At 36.0% G+C, this 19261-nt stretch overlaps 2 protein-coding genes across 3 annotated transcripts; one reads left to right on the top strand and one right to left on the bottom strand.

Moving 5' to 3' along the window:
• Nucleotides 1-75: 75 nt before the first annotated feature.
• Nucleotides 76-8522, bottom strand: bora (bora aurora kinase A activator). Its single transcript, XM_041272359.1, has 12 exons — nucleotides 8477-8522; nucleotides 7728-7916; nucleotides 7239-7345; nucleotides 6926-6971; nucleotides 6394-6475; nucleotides 6006-6059; nucleotides 5860-5916; nucleotides 5112-5341; nucleotides 4639-4792; nucleotides 3683-4272; nucleotides 3080-3229; nucleotides 76-2817 (listed from the first exon to the last, which is right to left on the bottom strand). Exons 2-12 carry the CDS (start codon nucleotides 7884-7886, stop codon nucleotides 2797-2799), a joined length of 1650 nt encoding a protein of 549 aa, XP_041128293.1. The 5' UTR covers nucleotides 7887-7916; nucleotides 8477-8522; the 3' UTR covers nucleotides 76-2796.
• A 355-nt stretch (nucleotides 8523-8877) lies between these two features.
• LOC121327696 (mitotic-spindle organizing protein 1-like) lies at nucleotides 8878-13471 on the top strand. Of its 2 annotated transcripts, XR_005951599.1 has the most exons (4): nucleotides 8878-8983; nucleotides 9798-9943; nucleotides 11921-12090; nucleotides 13432-13471. XR_005951599.1 is itself a non-coding variant. In XM_041271845.1 (3 exons), exons 1-3 carry the CDS (start codon nucleotides 8938-8940, stop codon nucleotides 11942-11944), a joined length of 216 nt encoding a protein of 71 aa, XP_041127779.1. In that variant the 5' UTR covers nucleotides 8878-8937; the 3' UTR covers nucleotides 11945-12789. The 2 variants fall into 2 exon arrangements, 1 of the variants encoding a protein (XP_041127779.1); XM_041271845.1 differs by lacking the exon at nucleotides 13432-13471 and having other exon boundaries at nucleotides 11921-12789.
• The last annotated feature ends 5790 nt before the right edge of the window (nucleotides 13472-19261 follow it).

Raw genomic sequence — 19261 nt, 5'->3', positions numbered from 1 at the left:
TTGTTTTTTATCTCTTACTTATACTTGTTTTATACCTCTACTCCAGTTCTTTCAGCTACAAGTGTTTACACTGATATTCTAGCTTGTGTAACTAAAGATAAATAAGGAGCTTTAAGTTATAAATAGGAAATTTCAGTGAGAACACAGCTGTAAATACTGGTAGGTCACGTTTGTACTTTTCTAGTTTAGTTAATTGATATATTGTGAAACAAATTGTTTTGAATTCTCGCAACTTTACATCTCAGTTAGCAAACAAAGTACAATTAAGTGTGATGAGGGGGAGTCAAACATAATGAATACCAAATTAGGCTATAAATTTGTTGCATGCTAGATCCTATAATAATGATTTAATTTATGCAAGTAAAAGTTGCGTCAGTGTAATACACTGCACAATACGCAGTACACACAATCTACAGTGCACACAATGCGCAGTACACACAATCTACAGTGCACACAATACGCAGTACACACAATCTACAGTGCACACAATATGCAGTACACACAATCATGTTAAAACATTTTGTCATTCATCTTTTCTATTGTTAGTTTTCATATGCTTATGTAAATAGTCTAGCAAAGTTTCACTCTGTCAGACATGTTGAGCTCTGAATTAGACTTGAGACTGAGTGATCTACAGAAAGCAATCCCCCGGATTCAACATACATTCTTTTTTCAATACATTGTACTTCACTTTTTACATTAAAAAAAATCTCTGTGCACATTCATGGAGTGCTGTGGTTATTTTCCCCATGACTTCAGTGTTCCAGCTCTCTCATTCAGTATTGAATTTTGCAGCAGATTCTAATAAGCAGATAAATGCTGGGAATGAGAAGAGGCTGTGTGGCCCATATAGTGCAGCGACTAAACAAAAAATGTTGCACTTTGATTAAAGCGTGAAACTTGACAAATTTTAGCTTGAAGATCATAGAGCTCAAACATCAGAAATCCCCCCCCCCCAAAAAAAATAGGTGCTGTAGCTGGGAGACATATGTTGCGTACGAGTAAACATTACAATGCATACTTAATTGTATGGAATATTCTACAAATGAAAAACTACATTTCTGTCATGTTGAACTGGAGCTGCTTCTTTTTGTTCACCTTTTCTGATATGAAGTAGATTGATAAAACTGTGTCCAATGTTTACCTTTTTCTTTAAACACGGAAATGATCACAGGAAGTTTTCCGAATTTAGACCCTACAAACCATATTATGATTTTACCTTAACTGGAATGTAAAACCATAAATCATAAATCTTAGCTACATGGGTCTAAAATGTGCAATTCTTTTTTAGAAACACATGTTACAGGAAACAAGCATTTTCATTTCAAAATGGACATCTGGTTCTCAGCTTGTCTGAACAACACATGCTTTCATCACAAAATGCACAATTGTTTTGTGTCATACTGATTGGCGGCAGGGGGGATGCTGGTCGTGTATGAGAGGGACATACTTGTTACAACTGTTTCAGTTAACTATATTTTGTTTTTTATGCTTGCATTTTATACTTAACATACTATAGATCAAAATATAATACTTCAGGTGTTCAATTTCAAAGTCACTCCAATAGTCTAGCTGCAATCAGACAATGTCATGTACAGCAACTACCAGGATGCAGAAGTTCAGCTCTAATGTGGTGTTTGTTATGATTGATTTTCAGATCATTAGTAAGCCCTCCTTTATCTAACATGGCTGTAAGCATACTGTCAATGTACATATTTCATTTTTATTAAGAACAACAACACTATTGTTACTTATGAAGGTGATCAAAGATAGAGGCACCATGTTACTTCGTACACCCTTTGTGCAAATCTGCCTCCCAGGGTACTAAATTAATAGACTTAACTCGGCAAGATAATAAAAAAAAAAAAAAAAGAACTTTATTGTGATAAATATATGCCCTGCCCCAATTCCAATCACTGTACATTACATTAATGCTATAAAATATAATTCATCTCAAAATGAGTTATGAAATAAAAAATAACAGCATAAAGATTGTTGACAGCAACAATCAATTATAAAAGAACTAATCAAAACACAGACTGACCATTATTACTTCTGTTTCATAAATGAGTGTAACAATTAAGTCCTTAAATCAGAATTGTCATCATGCTCCTTTTAAAATCAATCATTCTGTCAGTATCAAGACCACTTCGATATCTGGTACAATACTTGAATGTTGAGGTATAAACAGTTATTGAAAAGCCCTTAAAATAACATGCGGTTTTATCCATTAACACTTGTCTTGAATGACCTAATATTACCTTTTGAAAACCAGCTTAAAAAAAAAAAAAAAAACTTTCTAATGTTTTAGTGAGCTGATCCTATTTATGTGTGCCATATAAAATTACTAACAGTATTAAAAGTCTCCTTTAAGAATAAATAAAATGTAGTTTAATAAAATGATTCCATAATGCAGAATTCAGGTTTTAGTATAAAATAACAATTATATTATCTTTTTCAAAAGGTTTTCGGCCAGAAGGTTTACCAAAGTTTTGTCACAATTTTAATCCCCCTGTTGAACAATACACACACACACATACATATTTTAAATAGTGCAATTGCACTTTACAGTAAAAACATACATCTGACCCAATATGTCAATTTTATGAGTGCAAGGACCTGACAAATAGATTTTAACTGTAACTGTGTAATGCCCATTTTTGTATTCTCATTTCAAGATGCTTGGGCATTATAAGGTTAAAACTACATTCATACACTGGAATTTGATTGAAATGCATGGTTTACTGTTTCTCTAGGAATTTCATAAAGCTGTTGCAAGAGCCACAGTCATCTTCATCAATGATGTATATGATGTAACTGCATAAACAGAAAAGGTAAATTAATTAAAATTGCAAAGAACCTGACAGTTTATTCATTTATGTTTCTATAATTCCCAGAAAGCTCCTTAACTACTGAATAACCAGACCACAATTAAAATGTATTGTTCTAATCTGACTTAAGTAATCTTTAAAGTTGCTCTAAAAGAATATTGTTCAGGACTCAATACTTAACACTTCGTAGTTCAAGAATGAAGATAAATAAATTAAAGACAACCATTTCATTGGTTCATAACATTTACCTTGGATTTAAAATGCAGAGGTTTGCTACATAATACTAGGGTTTCATCTGGCATTTGGATATCCAGCAATTCCTTTCCACAGTTCTCTGAACTAATGCCATCTATAATGCTGCTTATACCAGTTGAATGTGTGTTATAGCCACTGTCCACCTAAAAATAAATAAGATAAATTAATTGGTAATACCTTTCAATTAGAATAGCATAAATCTTTGATTTGTATGCAATTAATAATATGAACTTAAAACACACAACTATAATGCTTATCACCACACAATAATATTTAGGAATGGAGCCTGCATCGAATTAGGATTCTGTTCATAGAACCCCCCCGGGATGTCCAACAACCAGGAGGTTCCTGATGCGATGCATACCTAAAATTCTATGCATCCAAAAAGATCATACATAGTGGCTTGCCTTTACAATGAACTGGCACAATGGGGGTTATTCTAACTGAAGACAGTAATGTAAACACATTGCACAACTAAATGTAGTATACCGCTTCCAATACAAACTCTGTAGTTTTGTAAGAGGTTGTGTCTTAGTTTTTGCTGAATAAGCTGTATAGCATGTGTTACGTATTGCAAACAAGAGAAAGATTTGTACCTGCATACTGTTGCTGTCACAAGGAATGGCACTACTTTCCACCAGCAGTGACAAGCACATAGGAGAGTGGGAATATGATATACTTCCAGTCCTGGAGCTTGTCAGTGGTATGTTTGCATTATCATCACCCTTTGCCCATGTGCTATCATCCTCTGCAGTTTCTACTTGGTCTGCCATATCCACAGTACTGTTTTCCTTTGATTCTTCCGTTTGTTCTAAAGGTACCCTTGAATCAATAACGGCTGATGCTGCAGACTCCCTTCTGCCTCCAGTAATCAAGAATGATTCACACTTCACTGCAACTGCATCAGAATGCATAGAGAATGTGTCCACGTCCATTGACACCAAGTTGCCCATTGGTGGAAAACATTCCTCGTCTTCAACAGTTGGTTCAAGTGTAAAAGACAATTGGACAGGCGAAGCTCTGCTGCGCAGCACAGCCCTGCAATTACTGGACCCCACGGGGGAACAACTTCTAATGGGAGAGCAGCCCTCTACAAATGGACTTCCAATGCAGGACTTAACTTTACAGTTAGAGCTGCCCAGAGAGGCACCATCAGGGGAGAGAAAGTTCAATTTCCTCCGTTCCGCTTTAAAAACAAGGAGAGTTATTTCTCATTAATCCCACTTCATACAAGCTAAACAGCAAGAGTGTTTTAAAATTGAATTTCAAAATGACCAGCACAACACACCTCAATTCTGAACTTTGAATTAACAATCCTGACAAAAACAGACTCCCAGCCCTACCTGATAACAGGTTGAGTGTAATGCTTTTCTGGCTGCTGTACTGCATATTTTATATTTAAAATGTACCATATTAGTTTCTGGACTGAAATGTGGTTACACAAACAAACGCATTTTACAGTTATATTGGAACATTTTAATGTGACAAAACAAGTATAAAGCGGTATGGTAGCATTTAATAATAAGAATATATTTCATGGTGCAACCCATACCTGATCCTGGAGTTTTTCCACTTTGGAGTGAAATGGGAGACAAAATAGGGGAATTGTAACCAGGTAAAACCCTTTCAGAAAAAGTAGGGCTCGTCACACTTCCCAAACTGTAGGCTCTTGACCCACCCTGAATAGGACTAGAAGAAAACTGTCCCTGTGGGAGAAGGAAATCCAGATAAAGAGCAGCAAGGGATGAGTGAACATGTTAAATTATAGAAAACCACCAAAAACATCCAGCGAAGACTGGAACTGTACTTTGAAGAAAATACACCTAGACCAGGAATAGTCAGCATGAATTCAAATATTTAACCCAGTGTTAAGTTTGCACCAGTTTATTTATTAATTTCTAAAATTAAGTTTGAGTTACCCAGTTTTTTTTATTTATTTTTTGTTAGCAACTGTTTGCTTTACAATTTTTTTCCTTCCAATTACAGTTAAATTGTATCCTTAATGTAATCAGAAATGGTGCTTACAGAGCTTTGTGTTTCCACTGGAGTTTTACAATGGACCGGTGACAAATCTGATGAAGACAGCACCCCATTTGACCCAAAAGATGCAACACAGGGGCTCCTTTCTGGGGTAGGTGAGGTAGAAACCTCTGATTCACTCCCAATGCCATCCAGGAAGAGCTTTCGTCGCAGAGATGATGAACACAGGCTCTCATGAGACTGGTCAGCTGCCTCCTCAGTCTTGTAATAATCGCCTATACACAAATTACAAAGTCCAAAATTCACACCTCCCAGCCAGATATTGACAGTTTTCAATCTCTGAGGTTAAGTATGTTTAAAAACACTAGATTTGTTGTTTACTTGGATACTTTTCTGTTATGTAAATGATATAAACAACTCAAACCATGCAGTTCGATTCAATCTAGCCAAATGGTTCCTAGATCAAGTTTCCATTAGTTTAAGCACAAGTCATAAGCAGATCACCATGATCTTGATTCACAGAATCTCAATTTGGTGGTTTAGAATGAGTATTCTTCACAATTCAAGTCAATACCATGACCTACATTCACAGTGAGTGAAAGAAATGAAATTGAGACAGAAGTATATACAAGCACCACTATTTACCCATTGTCAGAAAATGTCTAAAAGAGTAGAAACTGACACCAATATTGACAGCAGCTGATGCTGAAGGTGAAAGTCTAAAATTACTGGGAAGCCCTGGCAAGAAATACAAACATTCATGATAGTTTTAAGCCAAGCAACACATATTTACCTAGTATTTTTTCCAGATCAAAATCCACTGGTAATGACAGCAGTGTTTGACAGGCAGCTGCACGGAAAACATTATTTAAGCACATCTTTAGATAATAATAGAAGTAGCAGCTACATGGCAGTTTTTAAAATGTAATCTTTACCAACCATTTGTTTTTCCTGGTGGAATATTAACTGCATGATCCACGGGAGAAATGGGACCTAAAACAAAATGTAACAAATGTAATAACAAATGATATCAAATAATATGAATTATCTTCTTATGATAAAATATAAAGGTTGTTGATTCTTCAAAGAGAGCACTGGCCTTTGATACATTATTAAATCCTCCAGATGGTACTGCTTATTAAATGAGAAATTGGACTCCCCATTTATTTTATTATTAAAGTTGAGAAATACTGTAAATGACTACAACCAACACCCACAGCATGTACTGTGCATGCAAACATGCAAGTACAGCATACAGTACATACACTCCCAGAGAGTTACACTCTAACACTTATCAAGTCTTCTAGCAAGCACTATGTTAACTTACATCTTGTTGAATGGAACTGTGCGGCTATTTTTACTTCTGGTTGAGTCCAAGGAGAAGGGACAATCATATTCTTCGTGAAGAACTACATACACACAAAACATGACAATCATATTCACTTATTTGGGTGCTGCTTACACTAACAAGATCTTGGGTAATCTAGTGACAGTTTAGAGCTTAACTGTTAAACACAGATTTTTTTCTTCAGATTAATAGGCTTTGTTTTAGAATTCCACAGGCAGAAAACATATCCCAGTCAGATAACATATTGCAGCTTACTGTACATAACATGCCTGATGTTAATTCTACTTTAATCAATCTTAATTAACGTGATGATCCTGTCTAGAACCTGGGACATTTAGATTACGTAACCTTGTTGGTAGTTCTACAATAGGCTCCTTCAATGACAACGATAAATATATAGTGGTGCATCAATAAACATTTCATAAATACCAGCACACATTATGGACTTAGGAGGATGCCCTACAGTTTAATATTTCAAAGCGAAATAAGACTGAAAAGGAAGAAATCATACCTGTTCAATTGCTTTTTGTCTTCTGTCCTCAGTTTCTGTATCAGTCCTAAATAACATGAAACCAACAAAAGGTGTGTTTCTGTCAAATGGAGAATGAGTAAAACCCAGCATAGAAAACTTCTGGGAGAACCTTCAGAAGTTTTCAAAACAACTAAACTGATGCATCAGCACCAAGTGAACCAAATACCAAGAGTTACCACAATTTGGTAAACACCCCTCCCCCCAAAAAGAACCCTAGTCTAATTTTAAAAAGAAATTGTAGCCGTACATACTAAGGGTGTGTTAAATTCTTGGAGAAAGGTTCCAAGCTTACCTTACTTGGCTCATATACAGAGATTGCTGATGAATGTCTTCAGGGTCAATGTCAACTGGGTTCAAACTAGCAATCTGATCTATTGACCATTTAAATGTTCCAGGAGTCTGAAATCAATAAAAGTGTATCTGTCTCACCTCTCCAAATGCTCACCAGCGTCACTTGCATGACTGACTTTTAATTTAACTGATACAAGCAAAGAAAAAAAGAAAATAGTAACTTTATATGTGCTACAAAAATACTAGGCTTAGTTTTTTCCATAACAGTAATTGGACTGCTTTAAAAAAAAATGTTGATGTTGAACAGGAAATCACATTATAAAAAGTGAAATACAGAAGTTGTAGGTGAACTAAAGTAATCCACTGCACAACTATAAATCCATAATGAAGTCATTTTACAAGACTTAGCAAGATATTCATAAATTCATGCCCTCAAAATACATGGCACGGCCAAATAGTTCACTATAATAATAATAATAATAATACTTACTGCAGATGAAGTTTTGGAAGATTTGAAAACTGAAGGGCTGGCGACTATTGATTCATGCAAGCTGTGATAATCACTTGGACTCTCAAAGGGGTTGAGAACTCTGGGACGCCCAGGCGTTTCAGGCGTTATCATTAATCCAACTTCCAGGGTATCTCCCATTTCACTCGCCCTTCGCAAGGAATCGGACAGCTTTGGACGTTGGAGGCAAGACACAAAACGTACAATCACTGGTTAGCTACACACACTGGAGTACAATACTAGAGACCCTGTATTTCCAGACACCTAGCGGCAAGTAACAGCTTATGGTGGTAGCATAGTAAGTGTTCCTTGATAATTTTACAAATCAACTTACAGGCTATTAAAAAGCCTGGCAAGAATTCATTTGAAATTAAATTACTGTCCAACATTAATAACATGACAAAAAAAAAAAAAAAAAAAAACACACTTTTGTATAACAGTTGCCTGCTATCTGCAAACTATGCGGCAAATCAACGCAGTTTTTAAATATCTAAAACAGTTCCAGATAGGGGTGTTTGCAGTTCTTTGTGTTTGAAACCAACAACATCGTATTACTTATCGCTAGTTCAAAACTATACAAACTTTACATAAAACTACGATTGCAACTATCAACATTCTACATGTTATACTACTCAGCTGAAAATAAGCCATACGATTTAATTAGGCTTTTTGCTGTTTAAACAAAAACAAGTAGAGTTTTAAATTAAAATATAACACACTACTTCACTTACCAAATAATACTACTCCTCCCGCTGTCCACTCTGAGTTCGCTTTAATTTTCCTTCGCTTCCCTGTCCTTAACCAATAGCAATCTGCGATAGCTCTCCACGGCCAATAGAAACCATCGGGAAGTGCACCTCGACCAACCAAATTCAAACGGCTCCCTAATTTCGAATAGAAGTCTCAGCCCCCTGGAAACAGGCAGCCTTTTAAAAATAACGGATCTTTAAAAAAAAAAAAAAAAAAAAAAAAAAAAAAAAACACAGTAAAGTTGAATTATTGTTTTAAAATAGTACACAGTAATACAGGTTATGTATCATAATTAAATAAAGCGAGGACATGTAGTTAACAGGGAAACCGCTGTGAAGCTTAAAGGTTTCTAACCAATGTTAACATCCAATGAGCTTGCCAAATAAAGAGGTATTCCTTCCGGGTCTCGGAGGTTACACAAATCAAATGCAAAAACATAACAATGGCTAATGCGGCAAATCTAAACGCTGTGCGAGAGACTATGGATGGTAAGATTCATACGATTTTATTATTATGTTCGTTTCAAATATTACATTTTATATTCTTGTATTTAAATTATAATTTAAAAAGCTTGTTTATTTTTTGTGCTGTATGTGTGTCGGTTTGTATACTTCGCGCCTCTGTTCCCGCTGTGCACTTATAGTATGGCCGCATACATATCAGTAAGGACAAACAACAATAATACACACATATTAAATACACAGCTGCTATGTGAAATGTTCTTTACAAGAAACTGTCAGTTTTGGTTCACAACCAATTTTTAACAAAATAAATCAAGTTTAGTTCAAATCCTTTTCCAAGACATTGTTTACCTGGACTTTTAAGTTAAGTGGGACTGTGCCGTTTTAAATGGAAACCAGTGAATATAATATATATATAATATATCTTAGATACAAATTAATTATATAGATATAAACATATTCATTGTATACAGGAAAACGTTGAGAGCCAGGCTGAAGTTAGATATTTTAATCCGATGAGATCGATATTGATACAAATAATAAGAAGATACATTAGTGTTGTTAGGTTCTAACAGTAGTTGGTGTTTTTGAGTCTTTTAAAATGAATATGGTGATTGATAAATTCTTAAGAGGACTGCATTTGGTGTGAAAAAATACATTTAAAAAAAATACTTTTTTATATATGTAAATGTTCCTGCCAGCTGAAATCATAAGTTGATTTCCATGGTTTTAACTTGTAAGTGTAAGCAAAGCATAAAATCGAACGATGCTGCAGAATGATTTGTGTTAGTCTATACATTTTACATTTCTGCATTCCTAAACCCTTTACCTTTGATTTCAGTTCTTCTGGAGATCTCAAGGCTTTTGAACACTGGATTGGACATGGAGTCACTTTCCATTTGTGTTCGCCTTTGTGAGCAAGGAATCAATCCAGAGGCCCTTTCTTCTGTAATAAAGGAGCTCCGTAAAGCTTCAGAGGGATTAAAGGTGAGAATAAATAAATATTGCTTACTTTAAGTAAGGTACAGTAGCTACAAATGTGGTTTGCTCTAATAGTGAGATTTCTATAGTTTTCCAATTTTGCTCAGTCTACAGCCCCTTTCACATTGGCACGCTCTACCCGGGCCAGCAGCAACGTTCACAAGACCACCCTTTCATCTGTTCAGCTTCTCTGGATTGAATCATCAGCCCAAATGTTGATTAGAGCAAATTTTTCTTCATCCCTGCCGCAATATGGTTCATGGTGTGTCTCGAGCAACAAAAATATGGCTATAAAGAGATATGTTCCTTTGCAGAAGTGAAAGCATCACGCAGGCGTGGCTGTTTGTTACTTCGTCCGCTTACAAATGCCCATCTTGCTTTGCCTGGGTCAAAATTATTATTATTATTATTATTATTATTATTATTATACACAAAATAGTTTTAGCAATGTTTTTCAGAGTTGGTTGATAATTTAATTATTCAAATGTGTTTTCAAATCTTTCTGTTATCACAGTGATGTTAAAGTGAATGCATGAACGAGTGAATTAAGCAGAATGCAAGATGACAGTTTGGAATGACCAGGCTTCTGGTTGGGAACAAAGCACAAGGTGACAATTGAACACTCCAAACTGGAGTGGTTTGGTATTTAATTTACCAGAAAACAGATAGCAGGAACCAGATAGGAAACAGGAAAGCGACATCCAGTACCTCTTGTTATAATTTATGTGGACAAGATATTTGCCACTGTAGATAACGCAAGTACAAGATGATGATAATAATAATAATAATAATAATAATAATAATAATAATAATAATAATAATAACTGACCTTTCAGGCTCCAGTTCAGATAGACTTATGGCAATTGAGTATGTTTTGCATTAAAACAATACCGTTGTTCTTGTCTAGGTCATGTCTCACATGGAGAACAATTAGGTCCATTTTTTTTTTTAATTAGACACGTTCTTACCATTTGGTTCATCAGTTATGTGATTTGCTCCACTTGAGCTGAAATGACCCATTTAAAAGCGGTAGTAGGGGATTTGTATATCTGTTGCAAAGTGTTCATTCTGCTTTAGAAACTTTTTATATTGAAAATAAGTGGAGTTGACAGGCCTAGATACTGGTGTCCATTATTTATGCATGAGTAACAATTACTAGGAACCTTGGGCCTCATTGTGTATTCACACTTGGGCCTGTTGAGCAAAAACTGTCAGCACTGGTCAGGTGTTTTCTTTTTGGTGTGAGCAGACCTAAGATGTTGACATTTTTTTGCAGTTTTTAGCAGCACTTGTTCCCATTCACTTATGCTTTTTTGACTTACTAAAGTTAGAAGAAAATAAATCATGAAAAAGTAAACCCAGCTTCCTATTGAAGCTACTTTTGCTTTTTCATGTTTTTATTTTATTTCTTGTTTTTACCCCTTACCTTTTTATGATGTTTGCAGTCATTTCTTATACAGTGTGTCCGGTGCTTTTACCGGAGATGAGGAGTGCTCTTTAGCTCTGCAGTAATTGCCTGCCACAGACATGTGTAGTAAAGCATTAAGAACCATCTAGACAGTTATGTATTGACAGCAATACGAAAGGAAACTTGATCCAAAATAGCTAATCACTCTGGTGCTGGCTGTTTCTTCTGTACATTTGAAGAACAAATAAAAATGGCATACAGTCCTCAAGCTTCATGTGGAACTTTGTCCTTTTTATACATGTGATTTAATATGATTAGCTCCTTAGAGATTTGATGCCAAGTAACGTCCTACTTTGATTGATGAGTAGCAGAGTTTGCCGAGAGGCTGAATGGGGGGGGTCTTTCACTTAATCATCACTACTAATCTCTGTTCTACAAAGCCTGAATTGTTCTTTACTTGTGTTGCCTCTGTTTCCTGGCAACAGGAAAGTCAACTTGGCCCACGTGGAGCAGTAAAAGGTTAGTTTAATTTTTTGTGAACTTTTAATTAATTTTAACGTTTATTGTGTCCCTAGACATCTGAAAACAGTACAAGCTAAGGAAGACAGAGATAGCCTTGTATGAACAAATCGGACAATGTCACCGGCCCCATCCACAAAGCTGAAAAACCTGCCTGAATAAAGGAAGCTTTGTGCGTCTTAAAGGAGTTACACAAAACATTTCTGTTTCATCAGAGGCCATCTAGGTATTTCTATTTATTAAAAGTGAATGTGACTGTGTGATTAATGCATTCTACCACAGAGGTATTTTTCTTTGCTAATATACTGTTAATGTTGTCACAGTATTTCAACCTTACTGTTAAGTGGCATTTACCCAAAGTTGAAAATGAAAGCATATTGTAACTTCTCTTTAATGAGTGCTAATGCACAATATAGGCTACATTTGAATTGAACTTCTTTTCATTTCTGCAATTTTGATTTATTAATTAAATTGAATTAAATTCCATGTTTAAAGAATAACTGTATAAGGAATCATTTCAATCGCTATAGACTTGGGTGGCAAGCTGTTGTACACTTGCATGCTTTTTTACTGCAGTGTGCTCCAAATGTTTCCTAATCGTTACTGCAACACAACATCTTAAGCTATAAATAGAATAACTAGTAAGAAACCTTAAGCTATAAACAGAATAACTGGTAAGACTACCATTGTATTGCCACTGATTTTATTTGGCCACACCTGAGCTTAATTAGACGTATCTAAGGGCAGGCTTTCCCAGACTGGTAGAAGGGAGCAAGGTCATTTCAAAGGAGCTGCAGCACATAGATAAATACTCTCTGCCGACAGCTGTCAAAGCAATGCTCCTCAGGCCAGGTTATACACTGAACAAAAATATAAACGCAACATACAACACTTTCAAAGATGTTACTGAGTTACAGTTCATATAAGGAAATCAGTCAATTGAAATAAATTCATTAGGCCCTAATCTATGGATTTCACATGACTGGGAATACATATAGGCATCTGTTGGTCACAGATACCTAAAAAAAAAAAAAAAAAAAAAAAAAAAAAAAAAAAAAAAAAAATATATATATATATATATATATATATATATATATATATATATATATATATATATATATGGGGTATCAATCAGAAAACCAGTCAGTATCTGGTGTGACCACCATTTGCCTCATGCAGCGTGACACATCTCCTTCGCATAGAGTTGATCAGGCTGTTGATTGTGGCCTGTGGAATGTTGTCCCACTCCTCTTCAATGGCTGTGCGAAGTTGCTGGATATTGGCGGGAACTGGAACACGCTGTCGTACACGTCGATCCAGAGCATCCAAATCATGCTCAATGGGTGACATGTCTGGTGAGAATGCAGGCCATGGAAGAACTGGGACATTTTCAGCTTCTGGGAATTGTGTACAGATCCTTGCGACATGGGGTCGTGCATCATCATGCTGAAACATGAGGTGATGGCGGCGGATGAATGGCACGACAATGGGCCTCAGGATCTCATCACGGTATCTCTGTGCATTCAACTTGCCATCGATAAAATGAAATTGTGTTCATTGTCCACAGATTATGCCTGCCCATACCATAACCCAACCGCCACCATGGGGCACTCTATTCACAACGCTGACGTTAGCAAACTGCTCGCCCACACGATGCCATACACGCTGTCTACCACCTCGCCGGTACAGTTTAAACCAGGATTCATCCGTGATTCATCCAACATGCTAGTGGCCATCGAAGGTGAGCGTTTGTGCAATGACGTCGGCTACAACGCCGAACTGCAGTCAGGTCAAGAACCTGATGAGGACGATGAGCATGCAGATGAGCTTCCCTGAGACGGTTTCTGACAGTTTGTGCAGAAATTCTTCAGTTGTGCAAACCCACAGTTTCATCACCTGTCCGGGTGGCTGGTCTCAGACGATCCCGCAGGTGAAGAAGCCGGATGTGGAGGTCCTGGGCTGGCGTGGTTACACATGGTCTGCGGTTGTGAGGCTGATTGGACGTACTGCCAAATTCTCTAAAACGACGTTGGAGGCGGCTTTTGTTACAAAACTGTGTTGTGTTACAAAACTGCACATTTTAGAGTGGCCTTTTATTGTTCCCAGCATGTGTTCCCTGTGTAATGATCTTGCTGTTTACTCAGGTGGATGGATTATCTTGGCAAAGGAGAAATGCTCACTAACAGGGATGTAAACAAATTTGTGCACAAAATTTGAGAGAAATAAGCTTTTTGTGCATATGGAAAATTTCTCACTATAACACCACCCTCGCTTATTGCCCTTACCAGCCGGTGTAAAGAGGGCTGACTGTATCAAAGTGTAGTTGTACTGAATTTGAAATTTAATGATTCAGTTCAGTAATGTATCAAAGTTGTACTGATTATATTGTTTGAGTTTAAAAGTTTGGTATATGGTACGTTTAATTACAGTATTTCATTACCTTAACTGTAGGTGTTCGAGTTTTACTGAATTGCATTAATTTAATGATTTGTTAAGCTTTGTAATTTTGTAAACTTAATGCGATAAATAGGTTACTAGCTATATATCATCATCAGTAGGTTCTTGTGTATGTTAACTTTATTCTATAAATTAAAGGTACAGTAATTGTTAATAACTATTTGATTATCCATACAAATCGATTATGCAAACTAGTATCAGTCCCAATTAGTTTGCATAATTGACTCTACTGTGTTTTACAATGGTAAAACATAGACATAATTAAACATGAAGTTCCTTTTTGTCTTGTGATAACAAAACTAAACAAGTGACAATACATTTCAACTTTCATGTTTTTTTGTGTATTTCTACTTTAATATATTGGTATTAATACCTTGTTTGCTGACAAACGTACATTTTTAGAATAAAATGTAAATGGTAATGCGTATACACATTTACAGTACAATTATGTTTGCTGTCCTCTAGTGCCACCTCTTGGTGAATATTAGGCACTGCAGGAGAGCAGGAGCCCTCACTGGCATACAAAAATTTAGATGTTTGTCCTGGGTTCTTACTGGTACATCTAATAAGGTTATGTTGTGTATATTAAGTTAAACTATTTTATATTCTTTTTTTTTAACTGGGTTAGGATTCAGTTGATCATTCCTTGAAAAATGAGTGCAGCATTATGAATGAAACTAACTTTGTACCCAATTTATTAAAGCTTGCCATCTGGGTGAATTTGTATTTCCATAATATTTAGAAGGTACAGGATGGATTTCATTAGGTTACATGTTAAAATAACTATATAGTTTCAGGTAATGTTAAATAAATATAGTACTCTGAAAAAAAATGTATATTTCACTTATATAAAGAATACAATTTGAAGGTTTTGATTTGAGCTTAGAACTAGTGCAGGAAAAATTCCCTCACACGTTGAAATTTGCAAATATGAAATAGGCTCTGTGTGGTGTTGATAATGTGTGGACTGCACAACAAAAGGGAAGACAATCTGTAACTCTGCCTCTGTTTTGAATCAGTCCACTTTGGTGGCTGCAAGAGACTGAAAACTACACTTTAATGACGAGCAAAATACAGTAGATAATAAAGAAAGCATCTTGCACACACCAATAAAATGCTTTAAAAAAACAAAAGATTTTCTTTTATTCTCGCTCTGATCTCTGAAGTGTGCCTGTCTTTCATTTTGATAGTCAACAAATCGCATGTAAAACATTTATTCAGACTGTTCAGTTTAATCTCTGCACCTGTTCAACACAATGATAAAAGAAGAATTATTGCTGTACGATCATCACTATGCAACTCACTCTTTATCTGATACTGTTTGAAGCTCTTTCATAAAGGTAACTTGATAAGACAGGAACTCCAAACATGCCATAGACAACACTCTAATAGCCTTGTCTTGAATTCCAGTGGAGCAGGGACTAGATAGAGTTCAGTTCATCCAAGCAGGCCAACATAATGAAGCATAATTTGGGCTAATCCGCCAGAGGAATGCCCTCTGTTTGAAGCTCACAGCCCCCTATCACATGTAATTATAATTGCCTGTTGACTAAGCTAAGGAGTCTGTTGAATCTATGTCTTTGTGCGGCTTGCACCTTACAGGTGTTCTGTGTGGCACACACAATCTGGGCCTTGTTTCAAAGAAAAAACTGGAATAATAAAACAGACAGTGGAAACCTTACCTCACCTTGCTGAGCTTCCCTGGAATGTTTTCATGTAGTGGAGGGGGCTGAGCCCTCCTTTCCAAGAAGAAACTATCTAAGTTCACACTAAAGGTCAGGTAAAATAATGAATATAAAAGTGTAATTAAACTCTTATTAAAAAGGATATGATCAATCTTCAAGCAGCAAAGTTGTCCAAACGTTTGTCTCAATGTATTAGGTTTCTTTTTAGTGCTGCTATATAGCTCTCTTGCCCATGTTACTTTCTGGATTAAAAAAAAAAAATAAAGGCAAAAACAAACATTTAACACATGCTAAGCCAATCTATTTTGCGGAAACTCAACGTGTTAAAAGTAGAACTGAGTGATGGTAAGGGTAGAAGTAAAAAGGATACTGAAGCTGATTAAGGCTAGGGAACTGGATTTTAAAACCAGTCAGCTGAAGACCACAACAGACCAATATAAAAGCTTTTAAACTTGAGAGAAAACTTGAAGCTTTACTCAAACTTTCTGCAGATGCTTCTCTGCATAGTAATATCGAGGTTCCCAATGGCAACAGACTTCTTCAATTAAAAAATGTCTTTGTGCCTTAGTTTAGCAAAGAAGTCGTGGAATGTGTACTATTTAGCCAGCTGTTGTGATAGTGGAGGGATTCATTTCTGATTTCTTACAGGATAACAGATATGCTTACCCGTCGAATCAGGTTATTAGAACAATATGAGCACCATTGTTAGTCTAAGCGATTGATTGTTGTACATTCTACCCTCGGAACACAGCACACCAATCCGGATTGTTTAATGAACATACCTAGTATGCCATGAGTTTTGCTGTGTTCTGTTCTAACATAATTTATCCATCTATTAAGGAGTAGACAAGTAAACAAAAATACATTGTCATTTATGTTATTTCATTAGTGTCATATCCCCCCCCCCCCATAATATTTTACCCCCCCCCCCCCCCCCCCCCCCCCCCCCCCCCCCCCCCCCCCCCGTCACAATCTAACATTGCAGAATCATGATTAATATCTTTTTCATGAGTATTTTTTTCTCTACAAATCTATTGATTACATCAGTAATGACATTATGTAACATATTTCTTTTGCAAAAAGAATAAGCTGTGCACATAGCACATTGATTCTTGATTTGTGCCTTTTGTTGAAACACCTGCGTATAATATCACTTCAGCAATAAAGGGATTAGTTACCTCAGTTATACAATGTCATTTGGAGAAAATTGCACCATTTCAAAATTATTTCATCAGAGGGCCTTATTTAGAAAAGGGTGCAATGTGCAAACACAGGCACAAGGTCCATTTGCAATTTGCATAATCAGGCTAATTGTAGCAAACAGAGTTTGCACCTTTATATTAGTGTGTGTCAGCAACAGTTTATCTGTATTGTTGTATTTGAAATATTCTTCTGAATTAACATGAGAGAAACAAGAAACAAAAGAGCCTCATCACAATAAAATGGGGACCTGTAATAGGATAGGTTAGTACTCCTATAATGAAGAGGAAAGTTAACTGAGAACTTCAACAACATTGCATGTGGACATGTTGGTAAAAACATCGTAGCTAACATAGTTCTGAGATTAGCATTGCCAAGAAAATCAAATCATACATTTAAAAAGCCATTGGAATTCTACTTTTAAAGAAGGGACAATTATGTATTTTTAGGCAAAGAAAATACCTCAGCATTTTTTTTCTCATACCACATGTTGTTTTTCCTGTAATCACCCCTGTTTATATGTAAGTACTATATGCTTGAATGACATCTAATCAAGGATAGAGATGATGTTTTTTAAATGCTCTCATCTTTGTTTGGTTTTATTTAAGCCTGTTCCCTTAATACTTTACATTTGACTATATACAATAGTCCAGAACCTGACAGTGAAGTTATTGTCATATATTCTAGACAAGATTCTTGTTTTTTTATGCGGCCAAGTGATAAATACGTGCCACTAAATGACTTCCACAGGCATACCAGTGTGTTCCTTGCGATCTGTGAAGAACTTGACATTTTTAAAGCTTTTCACTTTAAACAGTAATTTTTGTCTGAAAGAAAGAAAAAAAAAACATACATATCACTTCTTTATATTGGCAACCAAATACAATGTACTGAAAACTGAAATGTGTACTGAAAACTGAAAAGCTGTGTTTTGATGGCAATATGAACCATATGGGGTGTAGTTGAATATAATGGCATCAATTGTTTGAATATGAATCTCTTCCAGGGGTGTACACTGTATTACAAAGATAACACTTGGGGAGTTTCCACGTGTGGTTAGGAGTGGCGATGAGTGTGCACGTTCGGGAGAACAGCTGAGAATATTACGAAAATTACTGCCACAGAGAGGGATAGGGAAAATCTCATGTAAAAATGTTCACTGCTCCCAATCCAGGGAGCATAAGTGGAAGATGTCTGGTACAGATCTCTATAATCCTATGTTGCAGCCAGTTCTCTGTGCATGGAAAACACATTTTCCTGAGCTGTCTGCGGAAACAGCACGAGAATGCTACGCATGGTTAATTTGTATATCGACCTCCTCCTTTCCCCTTCATTTGCATGACGTCAGGTGAAAAGAGGGTCTTCGAGTAAAATAAACTGAGCCAACGGAAGCCCAAAATTTTTCATTTGGCTCGAGCACAGTGTCTCGAGAAAAATTAGAACACACATGGAAACTCTTCCATTTTCATATCAAAATAGTGCAGTGTACTATTTCTGTGGTAAAAGTGTAGCCTGAAAGTAATCATAACTGGGTTCGATGTGACTTTCAAAAGTGAATTTAGTCAACATAAGCAAAATATTCCGTCACAACCTTGGGTAGATTGTGTTTTTTTCTGTGTAGCGTTGTGGATTTGGTTATGTCTGAATGTGTTAGTCTTCTGTAGACATCACAGTTTGGCATGAATGCATTCATTTATACAATGCATTAACTAAATATCTTTGTAGATATCTGGAATCAGTAGGAAAATGACAGTGTCAATATATTTTCAAAAATGTATGTATACTTCACTCTTACTATTTAAAGTGTTAAAATATGGCCTTTTAGGGCACCTTTCAGTCCAGTGCATCATAAAGCAACAGTGAAGATTAAGAAGCCCTCTACAGAACCATTTTGCAGTCAAATACAAAATAATAGTAAACAGGTTATTGAAGTATGGCTATTAGTATGTGTGTTAAACAGAGTAAGGATTCGGTCAGTCACCGATAAAAATAACCATTTCACGTTTTGAGCATTTACAAATTATAAAAGAATGAAATGAAAGGTTATTTCGATTC

The sequence above is a fragment of the Polyodon spathula genome, chromosome 15 (genome assembly GCF_017654505.1).
Source record: "Polyodon spathula isolate WHYD16114869_AA chromosome 15, ASM1765450v1, whole genome shotgun sequence".
NCBI lineage: Eukaryota > Metazoa > Chordata > Actinopteri > Acipenseriformes > Polyodontidae > Polyodon > Polyodon spathula.
Note: the sequence above shows the minus strand (reverse complement) of the source record. Positions and strands in the feature narration are given on the sequence as shown.